The 16,910-nt window shown below is 42.9% G+C and overlaps 1 protein-coding gene across 1 annotated transcript; it reads right to left on the bottom strand.

Annotated features, from left to right (window-relative positions):
- Positions 1-3,514: 3,514 nt before the first annotated feature.
- Positions 3,515-4,468, bottom strand: LOC132429080 (olfactory receptor 51E1). The gene has a single exon (XM_060017285.1). It carries the CDS (start codon positions 4,466-4,468, stop codon positions 3,515-3,517), a length of 954 nt encoding a protein of 317 aa, XP_059873268.1.
- Positions 4,469-16,910: the final 12,442 nt, after the last annotated feature.

Here is a 16,910-nt window from a genome sequence, read left to right as displayed (position 1 = left end):
TGAGTATCAACTCTGAAAGCCTAAACCTATGTTATGATATAATCCTTTCCCAAGTTCAGATCTGCCTATGTCAAGAAGGCCAAAAAAAAAAAAAAGAAGAAGGCCAGACATAGTGGAAGGCAATGACTCTTCACACGTATGTCTATTGCATCCAAGAGAGTCTTATCTCAATGTAATTAAAGGAGTGATATAAGATACCTTATTATCTTAAATAGATACAACTCAGAGGTCTCACTCAAACCTTTCTGAACTGGAAATGGTCCAGTTCTAAAGGTCTTTCAAGAAGTCTGGGAACATTGAAGAGGGAATACTTCTTTTGGCCTGACAAATCATAAACAGCTTCATTTAATAATGTGTTACTAAAAAGAAAAATGGCAAAAATCAAATCAGACAACAGAAATAGAGTGAAACAGAGGCTTTAAAAGTACATAAAATCAATGAGAGACACCAAGTAAAGTAGCTGAATAATATGGTATGTGGAAAAATTAGAGATATTATACTGGAAAAGTAAGATGGGAACAGGTATAAAAGGGGAAAGGAGGCTACTGTCATTCTGAGAAGTGCAAATTTTTATGGGAAGTAATAAAAGATCTCTGATGATTTTTAAGCAGGGAAGTTAATCAGAGTTGTGCTTGGAAAAACTCCTATAAGCTATGTGGGATTTAGGACTGATGCAAAAGATGTTTAAGGCAAGGAGACCAGTGTGGAGGTTTCGACAAGTGTCCAAGCAACAGGGGAGTATCTTGACTAGAGAATAGCTAGTCAGAATTGAGGACACAAGGCATGTTTACAAATCATTTCTAGGTAAAACCTAAAAAAAAATGAATAAGGGACTTGCAGACTGAAATTCCATATTATGCAGACTTCTCTAGGGCCCAACAAAGGTCCAATAGCTGAGATAGTGGGGCCAGAGACGAGAATATCCAAATAAAGGAAATGGGGACGGTAAAATGATGCCCATGTAAAACGTATATGATGAAGGTCTTTAAACATACCCTAACTTCTAGCCAAATCTCCTACAAGAGGCAGCCTTTTCCTCTTATCCTAGTTCTTAACTCCAGGCTCTTCTGGATGATCCAGTAAGTATTTATGAAGTAAATGACCGGATATAGTTTTGTCTCTGTATCTGGCATTTAGTACTTATTGAGAAACACAAGAAGGTGGTGGTGGTGGTGATGTGGTTGTGGATGTGTGTGTGGATGTGTGTTTGTATTTACATTCACCAAATGGTTAATCCATTTCGGATCAAAACCGTGAAACTTTATCCTGAGCATACAAACTATCATAAACTTGGAATCCTTTTTGAAATCTAAGATAGTGGCAGCATCCCCAGGAAAAGAAAACTATATGTGTCTGTCTGATTTATCTCTTTATTATCCACCTATCTATGTCTCCAATGGGATTTCAGACAATATAATACAGATACACACATTCATCATATGTGCATACAGAAGCATGTACACAAACACTTATTAAAAATCTGGAAGAATAAACACCAAAATGCCAACAATAATTTTCTTAAGGTGACAAGTTTATTGGAGTTTTTATTATATTTTTATTTCTTTTATATTTTCAGAGTGTCTAAGATTTTTGTTTACAGTGATCATATACTGGTTTCCTAATATGAAAAAAATCTGTCTCTTTCTCCCTCTTCTCTCTCTTTCATTCTGTTTCTTTCTTTCAATTTCAATGTCAAGGCACTATCAGGAACTGGGATGACCCTCCAAACAGTTCAAAGTGACCAAAGCCAGCACTGACTCTAGTTTATGCCCCATGCTCTGCTGGCCATCACTCACCTGGGCATAGCAGATTCCATACTGCTCACAATTCTCATCTTCTGGATTCCAGTCCAAGAAATTAGATATGTTCTTTCCATATCCTCTGTACCAAGTAGTCCTGTGCTACTAGCTATAGCTGGAAAAGTCTGGCCGGCCATGTGCCATGCTCTCTACTATACTACCTGCTTCTCACACTTACCTACCTCTCTTTTGGATGGAGATCTCATTCCTCTGCCATTCATTCCTACTGTACTCCTATAGTGCCCACACCCCTCCTTCCCATTCTGCTTCTTCTGGGAGTGCTGTGCTTGGCTTGTAGGGCTCCTGGGTGGGCCTCTGGAACCATACTCATGCTAAGTACAGCTAACAGGGATGCAGTCTTTACTGAGCTCTACTATGGTCTTGATCTCTGAGCTTTGATGCTGTGGGCATTCCCTGAAGGGTAGCTCAGAGCCCTGGGAATACATGGTGTTCACTTATATACTCTATTCACTTTCTGTGGACCTATGTTTGATTAAGCCTTGCTTCCTGGCTAGCCACCCAGGCCACTGGCCCTACTCAGTCTCACAATACTTCCTGCTCTTGACTCCCTGGTCTATAACCAACCCTGCTCTTTCTGCCATGAGCTTCTAGGTTTTCTCAGCTGCATCTCTCCATGTAGAGTCTCTCCAGATATCCAGTGAATGTCCCTACTGTTAATTATACTATTTCCCAAACTAGCCACTGTTTGGGAATTACCCAAACATACTCCTGTTGCTACTACACAAGTACAATGGCAAATAGGCCAGGAACTATTGAGATTAAAGCCATCAGTAACATTAACAGGAAATTCCTAAATACAATACTGGATGAGTGAGAAAGGAACTTAAATACCTCCACTAGAAAATGCAAGACTCTGGAATGTCTAACTCACTATCCCACTAGTCTAATATTCCCTCCTCACAATATGGGATTGGGCATCAAAAGACAATTTTTTTTGAGCCTGCGTGATCTCATTGAACATCAGTTCCCCCACTGGTACAATGGGGGTAACTAATCATATTCCTGCCTAAATCAAAAGATTGATAAGAAATTGGAAATTAAGGAAAAATTTTCACAGTCTATGAAAATGCTCAGAATACAGTGTATCATCTTTCATTAATGTAGATAAATATAATCGTTTGTGAATTTACTTTCAATCTTTTCTTAAGGATTGCTACTCAGAAGAAAGAAATTATTTTTTCTCTGTGGTCATTTTGAAGAGGGAAATCCAGGTATGTCTCCTTTCCTAAGATCCAAAATTGTAGGGGATTCTGAAGACGAAATCATGGTTTTAAGCCAGATTATCTAATTGTATTATATTCTTGTATTTATTTTATTTTTGCCTTGCTTAAGCCTTTGGTAAATGTCTTTTAGAAATATCACCCTTATCTCAGAATGCTATAAACTAACAGTGCAAGCAACCATATGAATTTTTTGGACTTGAGAATTGGACTGAATGGTTAAGTAGGAAGTAATAATCTTCCAACCATGACTACCTCAAAGAACTAAAGGGTAAAATAATATTGAAAAATAAGGATTGGGAGTATACAGTTCTGCTACCCCTACTCAGATGGAGATTCTCCAATCAGTTTCATCTTTGAAGGATCAGTTGTGCTTTCATTAAGAATTTTTTTCCCAATACTGTCTTCCAAAATGTTGATATTAAAATCTGAATTGAAGGACCTCCTGTGAAAAAGAAGTTTGATTCCTGACACCTAGGGATCCGAAGTGTGGGTGGTCACATGCAAAAGACGAAGGATACGCTGCCGGATCTCCTTTGTCTTCACTCCATACACAATAGGGTTGAGCACGGGAGGAACAAGCAGATAGGTGTTGGCCATGATGACAGGCAGGAGGGAGTCATGCCGCTTGTCAAACCGGTGCACCATAGACAACCCAATGAAAGGTACATAGAATATGAAAACAGCACACACATGAGAGACACAAGTACCAAATGCCTTTGCCTGGGCTTCATGTGTCAAGCCCAACACAGTCTTGAGGATAAGCAGATACGACAAGGAGATGAGAAGTGAGTCCAGGCCAATGGCAGAGATGATGACAATGAGGCCATAGATGATATTGACGCGGATGTCAGCACAGGCCAGCTTCATGACATCTTGGTGTAGGCAGTAGGAATGGGAAAGGATATTGGAGCGGCAGAAGGGCAGATGTTTGATGAAGAAAGGCAGGGGTGCCATAAGTGCAACACCCCGTACCACAGCAGCCATGCCGATCTTGGTAACACGAGGCAATGTTAGCACAGTGGCATGGCGTAGTGGGTGGCAGATTGCCACATAACGGTCAAAGGCCATGGCCAGCAGCACCGTGGACTCCATGCCAGATAAGGAGTGGATGGCAAACATCTGTAGCAGACAAGCATCAAACTGTATGGTAGTGGAATTGAACCAGAAGATGGCCATCATTTTGGGCATGGATGAGGTGGAGATGAGGACATCAAGGCCAGAAAGCATGCAAAGAAAGATATACATGGGTTCGTGTAGGCTATGCTCCGTCCACACAATGTAGATGATTGTCAAGTTACCTAGCACAGCGATAAAGTAGAGGGAGCACAATGGGAAGGCCAACCAGAACTGAGCTTCTTCCAATCCTGGCAGGCCTATTAGAATGAAATATGTGGCACTGGATTCATTGCCACTGGGATCCACCATAGTGAAGATGCTGAGCTGAGACCAATGCCAGGCGAGTAGAGGCTGGAATACAAAGATAAGCCATTGTCAGATCCTCCAGAATTCTACTGCCATTTTTCTTTTCCTCCACCCTGATGTCCTATTCTCTGACCAGAACTCCAACTTCATTGCCTATCCAAACTCTGATTCTATTCTAAACTCAGCCTAACTATCCTTCATAACTCAAGGCCCAAATGAGCATTCATCCAGTCTTTCTTACTAACCCCACCTCTGAAGTTAATTCTGAAAACAAATGAAATACTAAAGTAAAAATTCTAAGCATTTTAAATCTTTTAGTTCACCAAGGATAGGTTATTGACTAAGTACACATCAGACTTAGATGATAAAAATTCCCATTGCTTCTATCTTATCCTAATTTATGCTCCCCTATGCTGAATACCCACTGTAATTCTAATTATATCATTAGACTATCATTAAGACTAATCCCAGTCCAATGTAGCAATACTCTAGTAACATAGATTAATGCTGAAATCTAACCTTATCACTAATCCTAATGATCTCACCAATTCTAGCCTTAATTCTATCTTTAACAATAACCGAAGACTTAACTCTAGTTGTTATTTAAAACTTAATGTAAAACTTCATACAACTATTTTATTATGATAACCCTTAATTTAATTTTAAAGAAAAGACACTAACTTCATCCTGAACTCTAACTCTACATTTCACTCTTGCCCAAATGTCCACCCAAAGCCTTACACTTGTTCAGACTGCCCAGATTATGTCATAAAAGGAACAATGACTGCAATGAATGCCAATGGTGTCCCACTCAGATTCCCTTCACCAAGTCAATGCGTCTATATCCCATTTGCAGTGGGTGTTGAGTACTAAAGGCTCAGAGTTCTCCCTTTCTAGAGAAAATTTTCCTTGATCAAATGAGAGGCACTTCACCCAGGAAGTTATGTTATCCCCACCAGAGCACATCTAGAAGTCAATGAGTGCCTAACACAAAGATACAAAAGGCCGGCCTTCTTGTCTTCAGGTGGGACCAAAGCTGTGATGTAATGTGTGCTTCAGAGCTTCTTGAGGAACCAAAGCTGAAGCTGGTCTCCAACTGAGATCACAGCCTCACATAATTTTCTTTCCCTGCTCTATCCTATTTCCCTCACTCATCTTCTCATGACAATATACCCTTTAAACAAGAATTTCTACCTCAAGCTCTGTTTCTAGGGGACCCACCAGGCTTAAGAGAGTGGGACTGACACAGAGGACTAAACCTGAAAGATGATGGCATTAAAAGCACTGGAGGAACAATCAATCCTATACCAGGGTTCCAATATCCTTGAATCTGGCTATTAAAGTGATGGATATAAGTACAGATTGCTGAGGTGGGAAATGTCAGATTTGAGTTTTCTCAGATTATATCTCTCTGTTGAAATAATTACAGAGTTAACTAACTTCCTCCCTTTTTTCCTTTCCTCCATTCACAAATATTCACATGCTCCTACTAGTTATTAGATTATACAATTGAAGTTACACACACTATATATGTGTATGTATTCTCTCTCTCTCTCTCTCCATATATATATATATATATATATATATATATATATATATATATATATATATAACTGTCTACTCTTCCCATTAGGAAAATAGTGACACTTATTGCTAGGGTATATTTAAGATAATTTTATCTTGGTAAGAAAAAAAGAAGGGTTAGGTTCTTAAGATCTGGCCCTTGACAACTGGGGTAGGGGCTTCTGCACGGGCTACCAGACAGCAGTTGAATGCACAGAAGAGCTCATGGGCAGCATCAGGAGGGGCTTACACCATTCACTGGGCTCAAGATGTGTTGATGGTCTTTGTTCCACTGTTGAGCTGTCACCCAGAGGGTCCCTCAGACCAGACACAAAGGAGAAGACACTGGGAGCATGAGGTTTAGAACAGAGAGTGACAGAGTTTAAACAACTGGAAGGAGAAGATATAAGGAGCCATGCTTAACCAAGAACTTCAGGCTAAGAGGCCAAAGTCTTCCATGTCACTTAAATCTTCTGTACTGACCTCTCCATAGCATATGACACTGTGATCAGTTCCTTCCTTCTTAAAATTTCTCCTTGTTCCTTCTGCTTCTCCTCATCTCTCTCTGATCATTAGTTCTTGGTTCTTTCTGGGTCTTCAGCCTCCTCCACTTGACCCTTAAGCATACTTTTAAATGACAATGCTCTCAGAATTTTATCCTCAGATCTCTTCTCTCTATATATATTCTCCCCGGGCCATCTCATCTCCTTCAGTAAACCCATTATTTACGTATAAAATATTGATTCCCAAATCTACTTGGGAAGGCCTGAATTATCTTTTGTGATCAGATCCATAATTCTAGTCACTAAAAGAGTCCACTGAGTTGTCTCTCAAGCACATCAAACTCTCCATGTCTGAAGATCAAAGTCTTCCAGAGGCAGTATTGTATAGCTTAATGGTAAGAGTATGAGCTCTGAAATCGATCCTGGATTCAAATCCCAGTCAACAACTTTGTTAGCTGTGTGATCTGGGGCAAATCATTTAGTGTTTCTAAGCCTCAGTTTCTTTATTGTTAAAATGAGGATAACAGTCACTGCCTAATAGAAGTCAAGGTGAGGATTAAATGAGATGAGTGTAATGCTTTTAACACAATGCCTGGAACAAAGTAAATATGCAAAAAATTATATCTGTTGTTGTTAACTGTTTTCCTGTAGTGTTTCTTTTTTTCTCTTAAGGTGGCCTAAACAGACACATGAGCTAAATACCCTGATTCTCATGGCCATGACCCTAGTGTTAACTTTGTCATCGGCACAAGCCCAATAATCTTCTACCCACATGAAATCAGGTCACCATTTATTGTTTAAAAAATACCTTTGTAAGCTCCAAATTAATTCTGAAATAAAGACTAAACTACTAAGGTGGGACAAAGCTCTGTCTTTCAGCATTCGGCCCTAGTTTCTCTCTCACCACTCCTCACCATGGTCCCTATGCTCCAGGCACACTGGAATACATGCCATTTCATAAATGTAGCATTGATCCCATGCCTCTGTGTCTACTTGTCTTTTTTACTTCTCTTCCCTATGTCATGACCCTCCCAGATCTCCCTCCTTAAGTTCCCACTGGGCAAAATCTTATCTTCCACATCCTGGTTTACTGTCTCTTTCCTATGCACTTTCTTAAGCCTCTTTCCCTTGGGTATGATTAAATGTTTCCTGCTCTGTACTCCCAAAGAAATTTGTTTAGGTCTCTTTTTATGCATTTGCCATCCTGAACTGGAATTATTGCTATATTTATTTCCCACTAAATTATTAATTCCTTAATGTCAGGGACCCTATCATATTGATTAATTAGTGTTTAGTTACTGTTGGTTGAAAATAAACATTATATTATAAAAGGAGTTTTATCAAAAGAAGAATTCCTCAATAAGTGTCTCACAAGGGTAGCACAGCCAAGGGGTAAGAAAGACTGCCCTTTGTCTGAGCTATAGAGATTTTTGAGAAGAAATGAAGACTGTTTGGAAGGTTAGGGCATGGTGGTCATAAGTTCAGAACAAGAAACTTTAGGGTCAAACAGAAAAGACCTTTCTTACCCAGGGAGCCAGAGGGCATGAGAATGGGCATGTGGAGAACAGGGCAAGTGCACAGCCTTGGCTCTAAATAAATGCAAAGTGGGCATGCAGCATAGTCTGTGCCCAAGAGAGGGGGTGACCTAGGATCGCTGACTGGAGACATTAGCAAAAAGGCTCTAGTGCTCCAGAGGGTCAGATATCAATACCATCCAGAAATTTTACATGAACAGACAAGGTAAAGCTGGGCAATTCCCAGGATAAAAATGTGCTGCCTTAGGAAACATACTGTGGAAGAATCATGGTTGGCACATTCAACCCTATTACCTAGGTAAAGTGATGTGTTGAGCAGAACCCTGGGACTAGAAATGAGAGTCTCGGGTCTAAGTAAACGCAGAGGACATTAATAACCTCATTGTGTTGCTGCAAAATTAATGAGGTCAGGAATGTCAAAAGATGTCATAAAACAGCATCACAGGGTACAAAGCACTTTTTTTCATATTTCCATAAAAATGGGGAATAAGTCTCTGAAAATGTCTGAAGTTTCCAAAAACTTTTTATCCCCCTTCCATCTGTCACCTTAACTGCCACTTTGCCTCAAGCACACACTTATACACACACACACACTAACTAGCAGCCAGTCTCTCACAATGGCAAAGACTAAGCACTGAGATGAAGATACTGAAACACAAAGCTGAAGCACTGAGATTCAGCCGGCCTGGAAGGGAGGCACCTCCTCAGCACGAAGTGGGCAGTTCTCACTGGAGGTCAAATCAGGATGGCCTCAGAAGACGGCAGCGGGAGAGGAATGAAGGAATAGAGAGGGGAGCCAACCGGAGGACCCAAGCATCACCCTTCAGACTGTCCAGCCCTGAAGCACCCTAATCTCCCACAGTCCTGCCAGCTGACTACCAGCCTGAGCAGCTTTTAGCAATTAGAACCATAGCACACACTCAGATAACATTTGGAAGCTCTGAAGGAAACTGGAGCTAAATCACTCTATTTTGAAAACAAAACATAATCAAGGAAAAATAAACAAAGAGAGGGGTCTTTTTCTTTATTAGAAAGCCTGCACTGCCTTAACCCCCAGGGAGTAGCCCTGTGCTTGAGATTTTCTCTGAAAAGTCACACTATTTTAGCAAGTCTCAGGAAGTTTATTGGAGAACTGTGAAGAACATCTTAGACCTTTCTTGAGGATGGGGCTTCAGGAGCCTCCAGTGATACAGAATAGAAATCTACATCGAGGCCTTCAATCCTCACCATTCCTTCCCCCAGCCTCTGGGACTCTGTCCCCCAGTGCCCTCACAGCCCCCATACCAGCCCATCCTCACATTCTTTCCCAGAGCTCTCTGAATGCCTTCCATCTCAGACACGTGTGGAAAAGCAGTCAGGGATACAGACCCATAAGAACAATGAGGTCACTGCCAGCATTGATTCTATTGTTTTTAGGATTATAACAGAAATCACTGAATACCTACAGAATGCCAGACACTATATAAATATTATCTAACCCAGGAGCAATTCTACATAATAGGACTTCTATGTATCATTTCTACATTATAGGTGTAAAAACTGAGTCCCCAAGAAGTTAAATAATATTCCCAGGGGTTTAGTAGCTGACCGGTAAAAGAGATATTTGACCTAGACTGTTCAATTCCAACACCTGTACATTTTCCCTTTAACCGGCTTTGTGTTGCAACTTCTGAAAACAAACAAAATCTGCCCAAGAGGCAGGGTAGAAGAAGGGCTTGGTAAGTAGGACACCTGGCCCAGCTAGACTCTTGGAAGGGAAACCAAGAGGGCAGTAAAGAGGACCCTCCTGGACTGGGACTTGGGTGCTCTCCCCTCTTCAGCCTCAACTCCTCTGGCTGTGACTTGGGAAGGGCCCACAGTGGAAAGTAAAAAGGTTTATCCTCTACTGAGTACTTTCTTCTCAAACAATAGAGGCCTCTCACCAACCTGTCAGGCAGGTAACATTAACCCCATTTGACAGATAAGGATGTTGAGGGTTAGTTAGAGCTCTCAGCTTCAAATCCATGTGCTTTCCAATAGGCCAAGCTACTGCCCTGCCCCTTTCCCAGTTTCCTTTTGAACAAACCAATGGTTTTTAAGGATTATTTCAATGTTAATCTCCAAAGAATCCAAAATTTGGTCCAGAAGGCCTCTCTAAGACTCAGGACACCTGACCAGGTCTCCCCACTTAGGTTCAGTGGCTAAACACACAGAATGTTCCATGCCGAGAGCAGTGGGGTAGGGGCCTCTTGTGCCCCTGCCAGCCTCTATGGGAACACCTGGAAGAAAATGTCCTTGGAGGGAAGCCCAGGAATACCTGGGAACCTCTGGCTCTTACTCCCAGGCCCAGAGAGGGAAGGCAGACCTCAGGGGTGATGCTGTGGCTGGCAAGGATGATCAGAGCTCATCACTCAGTTCATGGAGAGGGAGCCCTTCTCTTAACACTCCATGAGGGTGCTGGCCCCAGAATCATATCCACCCCAAATCATCTGCATCTTCTGTCCCTCATACCTTGCTTGGATTTGATAATGCAGATGAACCCTTATAGGGCCTTGGCCATTCTTTTTAGAATGGCCGCGAGGAGATTGGAAAGATGAGAGATTGCAATTTCTGACTCACAAAAAGCAGTGTGACGTTCCCACTCCCACTCTCCTCACTCAAGTCAGCCTGGCCCTCCAAAATCACCCCCAGGCAAGCTCCAGGGGTCCAGGGCCCTGCTGATCCATTTCCCAGTAGAACCAGAGCCAGTAAGATTCCCACACACCTTCAAAGTTTGACCTAGTTATCAGGGCCCTTCTAGGCTTCTCTGAGTGTTGCCTACATGTGGTGGAAAAGCCTGGTCTGGGACTTTGATTGGTACACTGATTTCTTTTTTTTTTTCCCAAAATTATTGACTGAATGACTAGGCCAGACTCCATGCTAAGCGCTGGAGATACTGAAATACAGAGTAAACAAGTCATGGTTCAGCCCTCCAGTGGTGGGGAGACATTAAGACAAATATGCAGCTATCATAACATGTTGTGTGTGATAAATGCTAGGACAGGGGTAAGTACAAGAGCCTCGGGAACAAAGCAGACAATAGCTCACCAAGTCATCAGGCTCAGAGGGCTTCCCTGAGGAGGTGACATCTGAGCCAAGACTTGCAGGGCTAGTCACAGTTAAGCTGGCAGGGTTGGGGGCATGGGGACAGCAGCATTCAGTGAGATGACAAAACACATTGAGCGCCTACTATGTGCCCCAAACTGGAGATAAAACAGTGGCTAAAACAGCAAAGATCATTGCTCTCATGGAGCTCAAGCCTAGGAGAGCCATAACAGAAGGTAAAGAAATAAGCAAGAACATTTCAGGTAAAGATAAGTGCACTGAAGATAAGACAGAGTGATGGATAGAAAAGGACAGAGGCGAGGCACCCTTATGTGAGAAGCAGGTCAGTGAAGGCCTCTCTGAGGCAGTGATATATGAGCTGAGAGCTGGGTGATGAGAAAACACCAGCCATTCTAAGATCGAGGCAAAGAGTGTTTCAGGCAGAGGAGGCAAGAGAAAAAGGTCTTCTGCTTTGGGGATTTCCAGAAGGAAGAAGGTCAAGGTGGCCCATGTATCAAGAGCACAGGAGAGTTGTAAGAGATGAGGTCAGAGAGGAGGGCAGGGGCCAGATCGTGTAGGGGCTTGCAGGACATGGCAAGGAGCTTTGATTTAATTCTGAGTGACTTGGGAGAATTTAAGCAATAGACCTGACCTAATTTGTTTTCAAAAGTGTGTTCCGGCGAATGCAAAGACCCAGAGAGAAAGAGAACACACGCTGTTTGAAAAGCTGCAAGTGGTTCAGTGGGAAGAGGCGGGTGGGAGGTTAAACGAGTGCAAGGCAGGGGCAGTCGCAGTAGGGACACAAAATCCATTGTTTAAATGGGCTGAAGACTGAACCCTGATCCTAGACACAGACAGGGTCAGGATCAGAGCCCCGGGAAGATTGCTAAGTCTCCGTCTCAGCCACAGCCTGACTCCTGATGCAAAGTACAACGTGAGCTTGGACCCCATTCAGAGCCCACAACCCAAACAGAGCTACGGTCTGACCCCTGATCACAAAGTGAGCTTTGACCACACTAACGACCTGAGTGGGACTGGCTGTGTTCTCACACTGAACCCCAATCAAACTCTAGCTCAGTCCCAGCCCCATCTGTTCTCTGCCCCCATCACTTTCATTTAGGCCAATTCCCGCCAGGCTCTACATGGGCACCCCAGTAAACCGATCACTAGAAAATTTCTTGAAAACTGCCGAGGAAGCATCCAACACCACCCGTGCTTCCCTTCACCACACGAACGTAGAAATTGCTAAGTCTGTCTGTCCTTTGAGTCAGGGACCTCCTTTACATCCCTGGTCCTACCCCTGGACTTCTGGTTCTTCCAGGCCTGGTTTCTCATTCACTCAGCAGGGCTAATGAGGGACCCCTAGCTGCAAGAAACCCACACACCCGGACTCACCCCCAGTCTCCTGCATTCACCTCAACTGCGTTGAAGGAACGTGTGCCCTTTTCTCCAGGACTCTTCCAGAAGCAGTCTGGCAGGCTGCACTGAAGAGCAGCCCTCTCTGTCTCCGCCCCCTCCTTTGAGCCTCCCACATCAGGCTTTTTTATTCTGTCATACCTCCTCCCTCCTTTGGCTTCTCCCTGCTGGGGGGCAGGGTGCTGCCAGAGGGTCTATCAGCAGGTACCACTTGTAGCCAACTGTGGGACTGGTGTCCTTCTTGGCTTCTGTGTTCTGGGAAGGTGTGCTTGGAGTATGGGGAAGGAGGGGCAGTGGGTAGAGGGGTCTCTAGAATCCTCCCCAGATGGGCCCTGTGCCAGCTGGGATATTTCTGTCAGTTCCCATGTGAAGTTAGACAGAGTGAATGAGTGAGGAAAAGCTAGAAGAAACTCATGTGTGTGGCCATGGCCTTTGCGAGGAGTTTTCTCCAAGTTTCTTACCAGGCTTATCAAACTCAGCCAGAGGAAAAGCAGGGTGTACTTTCAGGGGAACCCCAAGATTAAGTGCCAACTCATCGCCTTCCTGAAGCTTTCCCTGACCTTCTTTCCATTGGTGGTGCCGCTTGGGTCCTTGCTGGGCCTGGATCCCAATGGACCCACCTGCTTTTCCCCAGAGCTCTAGGGCTGCACCTTCTTTGTCCCCCAGGCTCTGGGGACTGTCTCTAGCTAATGCATAACAGGGATCCCTGGGGACCATGCCTCTGCCTTCCACTCCCTGGCCTTGAGTTCCTGAACTTCTTGTTGAGGAAGGAGGACGTGGTTTCCTTAACCCTCCCTTACCTCCAACCCCAGCCATATAAGACATCTGTTTTTCTCTTAAGGGCAAAAATAGTGAGAGGACATTTTAGAGAGTTAGAGAACAGTTTGAATGTGAAACGAAATACCTCGCATATTTAAATGTTTTTAAAAAGTCTATTAATAAAGCAAAGTAAATTTTAGTTGGTTTCTCCTTATGTTTTACTCATCAGTTTCACAACTACAAGTTTAAATTCACAACACAGTGCATGCTGATTTAAACTATGTAAAATTAGACAATGTCAAATCAGGCCATTCCGACTCAGACCGCATCAAAACTAGTGACTACCTGATCTCCAAGTACCTGTAAACCTGCAGCCTGACACTCACTGCCATCACCCTGGAGCCATCTCTGCTGCCTCCTTCAATCTCCCATAGACTTAGACGATGTGAAGACTTAAAAAGTGATACCCCAGGGACTTCTACTTCTGGCCAAGACAGAATAACAGGAAGTAACATCTACCTGAAGGAACCTAAAATGGACAATATACATAAAACAATACTTTGCAAGATACTGGATATCAGGCAATGAAGGACAATGAGCTCTGCAGCCTGGGAAACAAATGAGGTGAACCTGGGGTTTCCCCAACTTACTGCCTTGAGAGAGGTTCCCTGCTGCAGGCCAGGGTAGGAGAACCCAGGCAGAATCCAGAGGACACCTTAAGTTAGGGCCGTGGAGCTGAGAGTCCAGGAAGCTCCAGCTAGCTAGAGTTTGAAGACCAGGTATTGGAGGTGAGAGATCTACACAGAGAAAGAACTCCAGAGACATGTAGAGGACCCTCTGCAAGGTTCCAGCTGAGTACTGAGCCCACATGCACATGAACAAGCTACCTAAAGCTGGGACAGAGCCACCTGGAAAGATGAGAGGTAGCACCACCACCCAGTGTTCACACAGGGCCAAGGAGAGTGACTGTTTCCACCAGCCAGACTGGAAAACTTCAAGATTCACAGGGCATTGAGTAGAGATTACAGAAGGATCCTGCCTCCATAGTGGGGAATAATTAATCAAATATTATCTATAGTATAATGTTGGGCTTAGATCATAATTGATCATTAATGGGTGGGGAAAGTACTTTGTTGACTTTATAAAGTAGCACAGGTCAAACTAAGGACTATAATGTATAGAGACAGGAAAAAGAGATGAGCGTGGATGGGGTGGGGAATGGGAGAGCTGGGGAGGGATAAGTCAATTTATTTATCTTAGGTAAACCGGAACTCACTCACCCTCTCCTTCTCTCCAAGGGGTCCCAGCCAAAGAGCCATTGAGCACATTATATGTCAGGCCCCAGAGACAAAGAAAACTAGTGTTGTCCTCAAGGGAGACAGACAGCTATGTATATGGATATTTCAGTTCTGTGATGGAAGATAAACAGACAGCTATCATAAAACTATTTAAGCTCTATGACAGAGGGATAAACATCCAGTTGGAATGCAAAGCTTTAAGTTTTATGACAGAGGGAAACAGACTCTGCGGGAGCCTAGGGGAAGCCCTTAATTTAGTCTGGCAATTAGCCGACTTTTCCAACAAGCAACAATTACCCCAGTCACCCCCAGTTATCCAAGTAAAGAGATTCTGGAGGAACAGAGATTTCCCAAGATCTCCTGAGAAAGAAGGCCATGAGTTAATCTAAAGCCAGTGATACTGCAACCTGGATAAGGGACTAGCTCCTGGCCTTGACACAACAGGTTGTTATGAAAGGTGAAGTCTGCTGTGCTTTGAAAATTCCCTGTAATGCAATAAACATATCTCATTTTATCAGTTTTATTATTAAAACCGTTGCCACCAATGTGTATTGATTACTTTCTATTTTCCATGTGTTTTCACACCTATTATCCTATTTAATCCCCACAACCACCCAACCAGAGCTACATTATATCTCCTTTTTACAGCACTTAGAGTTTCCAAAAATTACTGAGGTGCAGTAGGCTAAGTAACTTGCCCAAATATTAAAGCTAGTGATCCTAACGTCTACTGCATCTAATTCCAACCCCACAATGTCTCTTTTCCTAATACAGTTATCTACCATGTCTAAAGGAATTTCTTGGCAAGGTTGTGCTGTCTTTGAATTTCATTTGTAAATTTGAACATCATTTGTAAATCAGACACCAGCACAGGAAAATAAATGTCAACTTGTCTGAAGCTTTGTGAAAACACTTTATTAAGAGACAAAGAGTTGTTTTAATAACAATAAGTCAGGACAGCCACATGTGGCAAAACTGGTGATGCACTGCACAATACGGGAGCACCATTCACGTGGACCATGGTGCGGACAATGTTTCCTAAAGCTGTACAGTGAGACAACCATGAATATGATCATTTCTTGCATATTTACAACACTTTGAAGTCTACAAAGAACATTCATAGGGTTTAAGCTTTGCAACATCACTGCTATTGTAGTTTCTCATTATACGGAAGAGGAAACAAAATCCAGAGAGGTAATGCAGTATGTCACTTTATGATATTTCCAGGACTTTAACCTTATAAGTCGTACTTCAGTGTTCTTCCTTCTGCCTCAAATGAGCGTACATTGTTCTCTACCTATAATTCTTCAATGTGAACGTTTTTGACCTAACAAATTTCAAGAGCTGGAAGTTAAGTGAGTCTACGTGGGGGGGGGGGGTGAGACCCCTGGGGGGGTGATGACAGAGTCTTCACAATGTCTCCTATTACTCTCCTTCACACCCAACCCCCATGCTCGTTCACTGATTCCCCAAAGGGATTAAAAGAAACTCCCTACTATCAAGGACACCTAAACATGTTTAGTAGATTAGCAAGAAAGCCAAGGGAGAGGGGAAGATATGTGATTTGCTACTGAAGCCCAGCAATTTAGGGAGATCAGTGCCTCCAGAAGGGTGGGAGGAAAGAAGGGAAGAAGTCACAGAAGCACCTGAAATCCTTGTGGTCAGGATGAAGAAGGTATGGTCTGCCTATTGAGAAGATAACCACTGTGCTTTTCTATCAGTCCCAGAGACTGAAACATAACCCCAGGCTGAGCCCAAGCCAAGAAACTGGGCCTCTTTGAGTCATGGCTCCCAAATATGGAAATTACTTCAATTTCCTACCTCCATCCTGATAGATACACACATTCTTCAGTCAGTGCCCAGGAACACAGAAGTAATACCCATCTTGTGTCATATAATCCATACCCAGTGCACAAAGGAAATACTCCCTAAAACACAATAATCACAAACAAATCATACACACACACACCCCCTTGTACACATATCTTTTTTTTCACATATCCTTCGGACATTATATTCCACTGACATATGACTAAAGACATATATATTACACAAATGGATTTCATATCACAAATAAGATGCACAACAGATATACGCCCAAAGGTAAACACCACACATGCCAAAAGGCACAGCATCCCAACACGACACATCCCACACACTCATGCATATTATATATTCCACATTGTTATGAATATGTAACATTGTACATATTACAGATATGAAGGAAAAAAGAGGCAGCATTCTCATCAGATACACATAAAGATATTGTCCATCATTCTCACATCGATGCACATCACATACCAACTAA

Source organism: Delphinus delphis, chromosome 8 (assembly GCF_949987515.2).
Source record: "Delphinus delphis chromosome 8, mDelDel1.2, whole genome shotgun sequence".
In the NCBI taxonomy this organism is placed as follows: domain Eukaryota; kingdom Metazoa; phylum Chordata; class Mammalia; order Artiodactyla; family Delphinidae; genus Delphinus; species Delphinus delphis.
This window is presented reverse-complemented; position numbering and strand designations above follow the sequence as displayed.

What these genes read in the sequence shown, in the direction of transcription:
- LOC132429080 (XM_060017285.1), bottom strand. Translation starts at nt 4,468, where the DNA reads ATGGTGGATCCCAGTGGCAATGAATCCAGTGCCACATATTTCATTCTA.